The 12,593-nt window shown below is 43.0% G+C and overlaps 1 protein-coding gene across 8 annotated transcripts in view; it reads right to left on the reverse strand.

The window, feature by feature from the left end:
* Positions 1-12,593, reverse strand: part of zmiz1a (zinc finger, MIZ-type containing 1a) — a 90,162-nt gene that overhangs the window by 20,074 nt on the left and 57,495 nt on the right. For all 8 annotated transcript variants that reach the window (XM_026309177.1, XM_026309180.1, XM_026309184.1 and 5 more), the window contains 3 exons: positions 10,034-10,142; positions 7,346-7,459; positions 4,255-4,360 (listed from right to left, as the gene is read on the reverse strand). In XM_026309177.1, the coding sequence (XP_026164962.1) occupies positions 4,255-4,360; positions 7,346-7,459; positions 10,034-10,102 (289 nt within the window). In that variant the 5' untranslated portion in view covers positions 10,103-10,142. The remainder of the gene's footprint in view (positions 1-4,254; positions 4,361-7,345; positions 7,460-10,033; positions 10,143-12,593) is intronic.

Genomic DNA, 12,593 nt, shown 5'->3' on the forward strand with positions numbered 1-12,593 from the left:
CAAAAAGAGGATTTAAATCATTTGCTCATCCAGTTTTTGACAAGAACAATGTCCCTCGTGTTTGAAGCACAACGGCACTGCCGGCTCAGCTGGGACATTACCAAAATGAATTTACTTGCAACTGTGTAAACCAAACCAATTAAGTAGGAAGTGATAGAAGACCCAATCAGCCAGAGGCAGCAAAAAGCAGCTACTCTAATAAGTATTTCCCCATGAGTTTTATTTCTATAAACTTAATAGTGAAGTTCTGAAGGTAGTTTTAGGTTGCAAAGGGGTTTCATCATCTGACGCAAACCACTGGAGTGTGTCAGAGGAGAAGCCCTTCTGCTAAAAATAAACTCTGTTTCCTGTTAATAATTCAGCGTGCTGATCTTACTCAGCAGTAATTAAATATAAAAGTCTGTAAGGTTGATTGGGTCAGTGACAAAGGATGCCAACACCTTCCTTGAGTTCTACACACACAGCTCAAATACGGAAAGAAAGATGGGGTGAGAAAAATCAATCAACTGAGCGTGTTGGAGTGTTTTAGGCCAAAGGAAGTGAGAGGAGGTTTCTGTGTGTGTGTGTGTGTGTGTGTGTGTGTGTATGTATGTGTGTGTGTGTGTGTGTGTGTGTGTGTACACTGTGTGATAAGTCTAAAGGAGCACTTATTTTCAGTTCTTCAGTTTTGTGACCTCTGTGTGTATGTTTGTATTTCTGTTTGTCACAGAACCCAGGGTGAGTAACAGCCACACCCTGGAAGTTTTCTGTCACTGTTGACACAGCAGAGTGGCTGTTTTCCTGATGTGAAGACTCAGCTCGCCCTGTGAGCACGCTCTGTTGACTGACCGAGTGCTGACAATTCTGCAGTTCTGCCGGTACCATTTCTATTAAATGTCAGCTGTGGGTGGGGGGATTTTAACTGGCCATCTAGAACAAAACCCTGTTCATCATATTTTCCCCTACTGGTTTGAAAAGACTCATTCTCATTCAGCTGAAAAGAGGAAATCACATAAAAAAAACATCAAACACAATCTTCAATTGTGTAGAGATGAGGGATTTTTTTTCCTAAATCACAATAAACACTTTTACCACAACAGTGAATATTCCCCACTTAACCTGTGTGAATTCTGATATCATGTGATGCCATGTAAATGGTTGAATGAGTAAATTATTTCTTTGAGTGAGACACAGGGTCTAGAAGCAGTTACCTGTGTCTGACTTAAACATTAAAGTTTTTAAGATCATTGCAATCTTTCCAGGGAGCAGCTACCTCTAATCGACAGCATGTCAAGTCATGTCGACAATACAACACGCATTGAAAACAATCTGTGTCGCGCTTAACATTTACTTTCATTTAAACAACATGAGTCATGTGAGTGTAGAGGGGGGAGAGAGAAAACTGACATCAAATCTGAATAACTTGTCTTAACGGTTTAATGAATTTTGCAGAGGTAATGGAAGATGTTCTTCTTAAACTGAGGCAACAAACTGTTATGAGCTTGGTGACACTGTGGCAAAATAACCGAGGAAGAAAACAGCAAAACCCTATATAGATTATGTGGTTAATCTGCTTTGTTGTCTGCTGAACTTCACAGTCTCCCAACAGCTCTGAGTCTACTGGGGCTATGTGTGTTTGTGGGCCAGCAGCACACCTATTATCTAATGAACCTCTCAGCTGGAAGTCTGCTTGAAAACAGACTACAGATTAGAAGGAAAACATAAATACATAAGAAGATTTATTAAAAGACTGTGTAGTTAATAAGACACTGCACTGAAAATAATACTTTCATTAAATATGAGTCCACAAAAATCTAAACTTGGTAAACTTGAACTAGCTGCTAGTATGCTAACAGCATTAAAGTGGTGTATCCTTGCTTGTTCTGAGAGGTAACAGTGCTAATGCTTGCTTGCCTAACAGCAGATAAATCTCTTCACTGGCTGATTCCAGATTAGAGCAACACACTAATCCTCCAGGCCTCTCTGCAGGGTCACAATCTCCAGACAGCTCATCGGCAGCAGCATCCTATTGCTGAAAATCTCCCTGCTTCACTCGACAGGTCTCACAGGGCAGCAGTTTATACTTTTATGCCCGTAAAAGAGCAACTCTAGGTTATTTCTCCATAAAACATAGTCTTTACAAATAGGTTTCAAAAACATTCAGCACATAAGGATAGTGGGTTAGTAATTACTTACTGAAAGTCACATTACTAGATTAATTTCTAGTAAATTGTCTGCTTGATGACCTATTTGCCCTTACTCTGCAGCGGTGAGATTAGTTTGTAGATGTAGTTATGAGAAATCAACTTAATTGTGAAACAACTTAAGATGACAATCTGTTATAAAAAGAAAGGCAACAATAACTGCTTTATCAATTTCCTCTTTAACTGATACTCTGAAAGAAAGCATCAGCGTGATTGATCTGCAGTCTTAAGAGTTTGCCTCTTTCCCTGAGGAGCCCGCAGAGAGCATCCCAGACTCCTTGGCCCTCGTCTGGGTTCTCAGGTGTCAGATTTGCAGCCCTCTGTCGCCATGCAGGCAGTCAGACGATTGTGCTGAGGTTGCACAATTAGACACACATTCATGCATGCAAAGACACATGCACAAAGACAGTAAATAGTAAATATGTACAAATATGACTATAAAGGCATAGCTAACACAGCTTTAAAAGCCAAATGCGTCTTTGTTGATGCATTTATGAGAGCGCATGCATGTAGGCTGTCTGAGTTCCAGCGTGCATCGCATCTCTCCTGTCGCCCTTGCGTCTACTTTCTCAGACAGATGTCCTTGTAAGGGAGGTAAGACGGATGTTCAGTGAGTAAGATCTGCCCTGAGTCACATCTGTCTCCCACCCCGACAGCCTGCCTGCCTGCCTAGTTTGATGATTGTCCACATCATATCTTCCATCCCTCCTCCCACAGCACATAATTACACTACAGTTCCCATTTGTCCAGGGTGCATAAACAGCTCTTCCTGAAACACAGTGCTGTCTTCTATTAGATCCCAGAACCATCAGCAGGCCTGAGGATGATTCTGACTGTCAGTCGGGCACAGACAGCCTGCCAGTTCGAGCCATGCCTGGACAACAATCACATTATCCAAACACAGGAACACAGACAGAAAGAGAAATACAGCAATCAATATTGTACACTGACGTCTGTCTGCCCACTTATGTTCCTCCCAACAAGACACTTCCCACCACAACTGAAAGGGGATATTCAGCTTAAGCAAATGCTTGTATCATAGGACCATACAGCAGAAACTGATACATTTGTGCTTTCTACAAATACAGTTGCAACACATTGCAGCTCAAATGAGGATTTATAGGATAAGATTTCAGTGTTAATGTCAGTACTGTCACCAAACTTCTGGTTTTGACACAGTGACATATTCACTGTGACAGAAAAATGAAGAAATGAGACTGTTTAATGAAAACATTTGACTATGACTACGCCCGCTTACAACAGCGAAACAAAGGTTTATCAATCTTCTGACTGGCTGGCTATGGTTCTGTCAGGTCTCTGTCAGGAGATGAGACTGGTCCAGCATGCATCAGCAACACCGCTCCAGCCGTCAGCCGCTTTCACTCACCAACCTGTATGTGCTCACTTCGACAAATGTATAAGAACTATGCCAGTCCTGCTGGACTGTGCGTGGTGGGGAGGGGAGGTATAGACTGGGGGAAATTGGATTTAATAAATAATGTCTGAAGAAGGCATTACTGCCTGCTCTTTCTCTCTTTCACTTCGTGTGTGTGCATGCACACAGCACATAAGAATGGGGGTTTGTGCGGAAAGACTGTTGAGGAGACTGTTTTTGTAAGGCTACCACCCAGACAGCTCATCTGAATAGCCCATTAATGTTTAATAGGAACTAAAAATATCTGACATTAGAATGCTCTACGGGCCTTCTGTGTGATGTCTGTGGTTACAGAAATCAAAAATTTCCAAACCACAGAATGATGGTAACTTTAACAGACACTTTTATTTGTTTTTAAGTCCTGAGAAGAACAAACTGTTTTGCAAACTGTCTGATAATAACGCAGCTAGCTTCGTTGTGCATTCTTAGCCTGGGCAAAATAATGACATGGTACACATTCCTGACTAGAGCGTGACTTCAAGCCATGTGGTGATGTAACTGTATTGTATTAAATGAAAAAGTGCGTAAATGCAGCAGGAACAACAATGAGCTTTGTATCATCTAGCAGCAACAGGAGTAAATGAGATGATATATGAGCATGCGTCTGCTGGTGTTTAATAAAGTAGTGGCTCTTACCTGCAGACTTGGGGGTGAACTTGTCCCTGTTGGCAGCACACACAGCCAGCAACCTGTAACCCAGGTCCAAATCAAACCCCTGCTGAGCAGCGACGCGACTCACCACCTAGGCAGAGCATAGTGAACAGTGAGTATATCTGCTGTCCTGCAGGCTCTATTAAATTTAGTGTTATCAAAATTGTTTTCTTTTTTAAATCATTTTAATTACATTGTTGCACAAAGCACCAACTTAAAGCAGATGTAGCTGAAGTTAAAAAAGAGAGAGACAGATTGAGGAGAGCAATCAATTACCACAGAATACACCAAGCACTTAAGAGGCAGTTACGCACATGTAACATGCATGCTTTCAACCAACAGCCTAAAACCCTATTATACTGTATTTAGTTTATCATATTAGGCAACAGTAAGCATGAAATCCTCACACTGGGGTTAATCAATCAACAAATTGATTAATCACATAACCATTTTAGCTCTCAGCCTATCTATAATAAACAGGGTAAATAGCATGTTCTTAAATAAAAGCATAAAATATTGATCTCATATGAATAATGAATGCTAAATAAACAGTAAGCTATAGTTAAGGCACCTTAATCCTTTCACTTTCTTAACAGTGTAAATATTTTGAGCCACTGCTGTTGAGTTTAATGTACAGACAGACACACACACATACACAGAGTAAGATTAATGTGGAGTCTGCAGTCTGGATTGCTCCAGTGATCTACAGTCAGAACGACTCTGATGACTGCATCAACTTCCAAGAGAGGTGAGAGAGCCAAACCACAGTCGCTCTGCAGAATGAGCAGTCTCTGAAAGGTTATTCTCAAACAAATCTGCTCCCCGGCCCTAAAGTGAAGAGTGTGTCTCCTGACCAAAGGTTGTTGTTTCAATTGCCCAAACAGGGCAGAAAAATGTGAGTGCACCGAAGGGCAGCATAGAAAAAGACTAAGTATGCTTTAGCATCAAGCAACTTCTGAGTGAACAAATGTTAAAAATTCTTCTTTTCATTTCAGTTTTGAGAAGTCCCTGGCTGTAAGACTTTAAATATCCTTTTTTGTTAATGACTTCAAAAAGAGCTTGAACATTTATGGGACATGAAGCAAGGGCCTCCCAGACTCTGGTATAATGTTAGAGGGGAAGCTGAGGGACATTAAGCAGGACTTGTGAGACAGGTAAATCATTATTAGAAGGGAAACCCCTTTCCTTTTATCTGCTAACAGATGACATCTCCTCTGCTCCCTGCGACCTCAAAACACACATTAGCATTAACAAGGTCAGATGGGGCGGCTTTCAGAGAGCCAGCAGAACAGCTTGCAGTAATAATGAACTGCCTGTCACAGGTGGCAATAAAAACTACTTAAAATTAAAAAAATGGAAATACTGTCAACAAGTAGGGTTTATTTGTCTTAAGATAAGAGTCAATAATAATAAATACAGTTCCAGTAAATTGCGTTAGATTTATTTATTTCATATATTACAATCTATTCAACCAAACCATATTATTCAAATGATAAAGCTGATTCTGACAAATCACCTTGTTTAATTTCCTGCGTGGCTGAGTCTGTGCTACAGTTTGCACAAGGCAGCGAGCCAGCTACAGAAGCTAGCATAGATTCAACATGGATTTAACAGTGTTTCACCTCATAAGCCTTTTCCAGCTTAATCTCCCTGTGAGATTGTACATCGAGGCCCATATTCCTGTCAATATGAAAAGAGTGCAGTAAGAGGTGTCGGATGGATTTTCCTGGTTATCTATTTGCTTGAGAAACAAAGCGCCTGATTTCTAGTTTATTTCTGCTTGTTGTTTGAACAGTTGTATGGGAAAGACCACTCTTATTGTGCATTATGCAGATAATTTTAGAAAAGTGTGGCAGAATAATACAGATCTCTGCATGCACTTGTACAGTTTGCATAGAGGGAAACAAAACGGAAATTGTCAAGGAGACAGAGCTTATCGTGCAGTGGTGACAGCTTAGTTATGTCATCTTTTATTGGCTCTGGAGCTGAGGCTCCACTGGGGACTGGAGGATGACCTCCACATGCCAGAGGGAGCACTCATCTCCAATAGAGGCATACGTTCAGTTGCACTCAACTATGACAAATCCCCATGGACTATGACTGAAATAGATGTACAGTCATATTTAAATTTCAATTCAGCTCTCTGATACATAGCCTGTGAGGTAACGCCCTGAAGACAAAAGCCCTGAAAGAATGCATGGACCTGTTGCACGCTGTAATTCACCAAATAAGAAGCTGTTTGCTCTCTGAGTCTGACGAAACAATTTAGCTGATGGAAAGAGCCCCATGCTGAGAGGGATCTCAGTGGTGGGCTCTACTGCATAGGTCTTTATGAGCCTTTAAGAGGCTTTTATTGTGATTTACACATTAATGAGCATTTATCTGTTTGCTCACGCTACCACTTCAGCTAGGGACAATGTTCCTTTAGTGTTTCAAAGACTGATCTTAGTGATATATGCTTAAAACTCTCAATTATCCGCACTAGAGCCTCTTTCAAATGTGTGTATGTAAGGGTGTGTGTGTCTGTAAGGGTGTGTGTGTCTGTGTGTGGAATAGAGAGAAGGTTTTTCCCACAAACCTGGTAGAGGCCAGCTCTATGACCCGGTGTCCAGGTTGATGAGCGGTAGTTGGTGAAGTGAAAGACAATAGCCAGAGGCGACGGCTACCCACTGTAATGTTCAATCCGCTATTTCAGTGTATGTGTGTAGGTGCCTGAATGTGTTATTAAGCACAATGTGACAAGGACTTTAACCTCAGTCACTGGCCCCTGACGATCTGACCAACTAGCCTGAAAAACTGCTGCTTTGTAATTCTGGTGTGACTATAGCATGCTACTATCAGGCTTTACTAAAATGTATAGGGAAAACAAATGTCAAAAGTCAATATGAATATGGCATTAAACTTGTTTCAGCTACATAGAGCCTATGTGAACTTGCAGAATCTTAAAAGTAGACTAAAAGCTTCAGAATGGACACATCGTTTTTTCTTAAGTATTCAAAATTTAATTATTGTTTTGCTCATGTCTCCTAAAAAGTACCTGAAAACCCCAAAGAAACCATAATTAGTGTTTACGTACCGTCAGACATCCCATGAGGCTTTGCTCGAAAGGTCGTTGGAAGGCCCGGGGATCTCCACACCAGTCGAGCAGCTCTGTGGCTGCAGAGTGGAAGTTGGCCGGGTTCTGTAAGTGCTGTACAAACACAGGGAAAGGAGAGTGCCATTAGGGACAATGGGAAATAATTAGTTTTTTTTTTTTTTCACATTAAGTACAAATTGGAAAAACACTGAAACCAAATAGTTCTGCAGCCTTGAGCTCTCCCTCCAAACTGCCTTGATTTAATGTCTTGTGTTTCTGCACAACCCTGTGAGGACCTTGACTCCTTCCAATGTACGCCCACTCAGAGCTCCACTGCATTGTGGGAAGGAGATCACAACCATATCAACAATGATGCCAGTGTTTTTTGTTAATCTCCCTTGGCAAAACCCAACCCTCATCCCTGTGACCCACACTGCAACCAAATCTTTCCCTCCAATGCTCATTCTCTCGCTCCCCCCTCATTCATTGCCTGTTTTCAGATCGTAACTGAGCCTCGGCACCACAAGTCCACTGGCTGGCTTGGCTGTGCACAAAGAAAACAACCCTGGTCCTGGCAGCAATGTGTTCAGACTCAATACACGCCATCAGTGTGTTGTCTAATCTCTTTTAGTCTCTGTCTGTCTCTCTTGCTTGTTCACTGAAGCCTGAAACAGTTGAGTCTTTTCTTCCCTGTGTCTGAAGGCTACTCAAGCTGGCAGGACACAAAAAGCGGTTTTAAAATTGGGCTCCTTTTCTTCACGGCTCAGGAGGTTAATAGCTCTGAAACGGCACAGAGCCGCAGCTTGTTCAGTCGGCGAGTTTGAGCACACTTGAAAGCATTTATTATTCTCATTGGAGTTGAAGCATCATGTTTTGTGTGTTCTTGCAGAGAAGGTGGAACTATTGTCTTTAGGGGCAGCAGAGGTGAGCATTTTTGAAAGGGCAGCTTTTCGGCATTGAGTGACAAAAGGGCTCTTCGGTGCGAACGTGGCCTTACGTGTCAGGCCTGGTATCCGCCCACAGAGAAAATCTCTGAGAGCTCCAAGTGATATCATGAGCTTCAAGAGAGGCCTTGAGTTACTCATCTTTTGTGATGTGAAGATAAGCCGATACAGAGTTAGCTGCAGACTCACTGTGGTTTGACTGATGAAGAGAAGCAGCGAGAGTTAGAGAAAGTGAGAGATGCTCTTCTTGAGTGAGAGGGAGGAGAAGAGCCTGTTCTAGATGAGTGATATAATCTGGCATTATTGTTGCTTGATGGGAGGCGTATCAGCCTCCAGCGCGAGAGGAATCAGAACTAGCACAGCAGGAACTGTCTGTCTAGATCTGAACTCGCAGCTCCTCCTAACTCTGCCTAACAACCTCGACTCTGGTGTGAGGGGGAGGACAGCTGAGTGAAATAGCTCCGCTGAGTTTTGGGAGGAGGATGGAGCCTGAGCTGTTCTTGTTGCTGTTCAGGGTTGGATGAAGATAAAAAACAGGGAGCTGGTGGGAAGAGGGCTGAGCAATAGCAGTAACAACAGTGATGGAGTTTCAGCAGACAAAGAGTCTGATTTTTTGACAGACTAACTTACTCATTTCCAGGCCAGTCAAGGATCAGGCTGTTTAGTGCATACCTGGCTCCATAAAAAACAGTATAACACCTGGCTCTGAGCCCACGGATTTCCCCAAACCAAAACAACTCCCTGCTGGCAGAACCGCCACAAGCTTAGAGCTCACTGCCTAACTCAGTGCTTTTGAAGTCTGTTTTACTACAAGTTCTATCACAGCCAGAGTCGAGAAGTACATAAACCAACCTACTATTAGTGGATTTATTAAGTTACTCGGGCTATTTAGGGTTTATCTGTGACGCCTAGGAACGCAACTTAGGAGGATTTGACAGTCGGTTCTAACAAATTTCACTCATTTGTGAAAAGCTAACATTTTGCATGTCCGGTACAGCTGAGGCAATAAGAGCATTTTTAGATAACGGTGGTTATAGGTTGGACTAAAGTAGGAGGTTTGACAGAGATATGTCACCTCTTAATTGCAAGCTCAAAGACCCATCATTCACTGATTCGCTGTAAGGCATGGTGTCATATGGATATTGGGAGATATAAAGGATTACACCCACAAAGCATAAACAAATCAGCCCACAGCTGCCAGCCAGCTAGCCAGCCAGTCAGTCAGTGAGTTCTTGTAGACTATTAAACAGAGGCAGAGGCGGTAGCCTTGGGTTATGTCTGTCTCTCTGACTGTGTCTTTCAGTCTGTATCTGTCTGTGAGGAGTCTCCTGAAAGCTGGCAGTCAAGGGAGCATTTAAGCAAAACCACAACAAGGGCTAACATACGTCAGGAGTCAGGAACGTGATGCAAGGGAACATAGGACCAGGAGGAAAAAAAAAAAAAGAGAGAAGCAGAGTCTATGTTGCCAGTCTCTTTGAAGTCTCTTCTTGTGTTCGCTGCCAGATTTGCCTTTCTCATCCTCTCTCTCTCTCTCTCTCCATGACCCTCTGCAACATGATCTGTATGACTGGAGCTAATGGCCAGAAAAACTGATGTCCATATATGGTGCTGAAAGGAGTGTGAGAAAGGAGAGGAAATGCGGAGGAAATTCAGATTCAGACGTCTATAGAATCCATGACTCCTTTGACTTAAAGAAGTTAGAGGAGGGCTGAAAGGCTGCCACACATGGGTTTTTTCTACCCACCTGTTTGATGCACTGCAGCCTGTCATTGGTCTGCTGGATGTGCCGGTCCATAGATGGTAACGTGTTCATCTTGATGACTCTACCGAGACGCCATTAAAAGTTCTTTACTCTGCAAAGTAAAAGGAGGAGGAGGGAATGTTAGAATGTTAGACCAGGTTTCTGTCAGGACACCCATGTGAAGAGTTTGTAGTCCATCAAGTTCAAACAGCATTTTGGCAGCTTGATGAATTCTCAGTAGGGGCAACTTGTTAAGGCACCGATTCATCAAAGGGCTTGACCTGCCTAAGGTGTGTGTTTTTTTTTTTTTGGGATGAGATAAAATAACATGAGATTAGGATGAGATAAATTTAATTAATTCCCAAAGAGAAATGCACAAAACTGAGATGTTCCACAACTGGACTGTACCATGAGAAATGGAAAAACAATAAAACTGAATCATTTGCTCTATGTTACCCATAGAAGAAAATCTCTCACTGAAACACCAACTGTTATCTCTCTTTAAAAGAAACACACCAAGGTTATCACTGTAGCATAGACGACAAATTTATGCCCACATCAAACGGCAGATAAGGCTTTAGAGCATCTCTTTCTTTCTGTATATCTTGTTCTGTTCCAACAATAAACAGCAACAACAAGCAAAATTTCAGCCCCATGCTCCCAACCCTGACCATCTCAAAGCAATGGCTTGATGCCGGATTAATAGGTATCGTGCTGGTTTTCCAGCGAGGCCTCCATCCCTCACAATCTCTGTTTATCTCCACCAGTGTTGGTCCGCCTCACATTCCTCCACACAAAAGATGAACTGAAAAGCCACAGGTGGGGGTGGCAAGGCTCTAGAAAACTGCTCAGTACTGATAAAGGGTCCCCTACGATTCCCCAGTGTGAGAAACAGGGTGAGAGAACGAAAACGATGGAAGCATGGGTCTCAGTCAGGGAGTTTTTATGTGCAATGCTCAGTGTGCTGTGCTTATCTTAAAAAGAGTATCACAAGTGTACACACTCTTTTTCTGTCTCTTTCTCTCTTCTAGACACACACACACTTATAAGCATATAAGCACAAAGGCTTGAATTCTTCACTTTGATTAGGCATAGAGGTAAAACTTCAAAGGACCACTTTGAGAATAAGAGTGTATTACTAATCCTCTGAGCTTAAGCATTACCAGAGTAGAATTACCTGGAGTGCACTTACAGAGACTTAAACATCAGCGGAAAGGTTGCTCACACGAGTGTGGGGGGAATTTCTGGTGCAAGTGTGGTCAAACGGTGGGCAGCCAAATGTCTCTGGTCAGGTTACATGGATATGATGCTGCAGTGGTTGCATGCTGTCTGTGAAAAGTCCCTCCAAAACAGCTAACTTTACATCCTGCAGGGCACAAAGCCACTCTGTCAACACATAATATGACCATGACTTCACATGGCCTAGTTCTGCTGTGCTGTGGTGTCACCCAGTGTCCAGAAGATGTCTCCCTCTCCTGCTGCTAACCAGCATGTCTTTCACACACCACACCCGGAGTGAGTGGTCCAGTGAGGGCTCCTTTAAGCCCTGACAAGTGCTACAAATCCCCTTCAGCAGCCAGGCAGCTCCACAGACCGCTAACAGGGCACGCTTCAGCCCAGCGCTGGCCGTCTGACCTTGTGGCTATATTGATTAACTGTTTCTCCTCCAGCTACCCTTCCTGCTGTCCCAACACACCCACAGCCAAGACTGAAGAAAAAAGAGGAGGGCTGAGGGGGGGGGGGGGAAGACAGCTGCCTCTTTAACCCAAGAATCTCCTCTTCCCCCCCCCCCTTCTGTTGTGCTTTGACAAAGTCCACCACACAGACACCTCCTCCTCCCTCAAATGGGCAGCGCTTTTGTTAGTCAATGAAAAGACTGGCCCTCAGGTTCTGAAAGGAGTACGAACGAGGTGGAAATGTGACTGGCCGGGTCGTCTACAGTCGGTGGCACCGGAACTGAGATAAGAAGTCAATCCACCTGAATGGCTGTCTAGGCCACGCAGCCCAGCACCACACCCCCATATTCAGGAGAAAAATGTGTTGCATAGCAGACAATGCTTCAGTAAAAACACAACTGTAGTCCTAGTTTTGCCCTCCATCCTCAGTCCTACCTGTTTACTATCGAAATAAAACACAATCTGTTATCTCATGTTCAGAAGAGAATCAAATTGAACTTTGCTGACATCTCTGCTTTCAATTCTCCACAGATTCACTGGATTGGAAAACAGGTAAAGAGTGGTAGCAGGGTGGAATTTCTCTCCACAGATTTCTAGTTTGTGTTTTAGAACGGTTGGGCTGCTGCCATCGTTGTTCGAGCATGCAGGATGGGCCTGCTTAATCTTTATTGTCTTCCAAACATCTTAATCAGCTCCACTCAGCACTGTTTACCAGAGGTGCAAAGCAAAGGATTACACATCCAATTATGCTTCGCATATTACAACCTTTCTTTAAACAGCAGTGGGAGGACGATGCTATGAATCACAGAAAAGTAACAAACTCAAATAACACTAACATCTGAAGAAGCTTCTGTCTCCTTCTGTCACTGCCTCAAAACCAAATACAC

Source organism: Mastacembelus armatus, chromosome 15, assembly GCF_900324485.2.
Source record: "Mastacembelus armatus chromosome 15, fMasArm1.2, whole genome shotgun sequence".
Taxonomy (NCBI): Eukaryota; Metazoa; Chordata; class Actinopteri; order Synbranchiformes; family Mastacembelidae; genus Mastacembelus; species Mastacembelus armatus.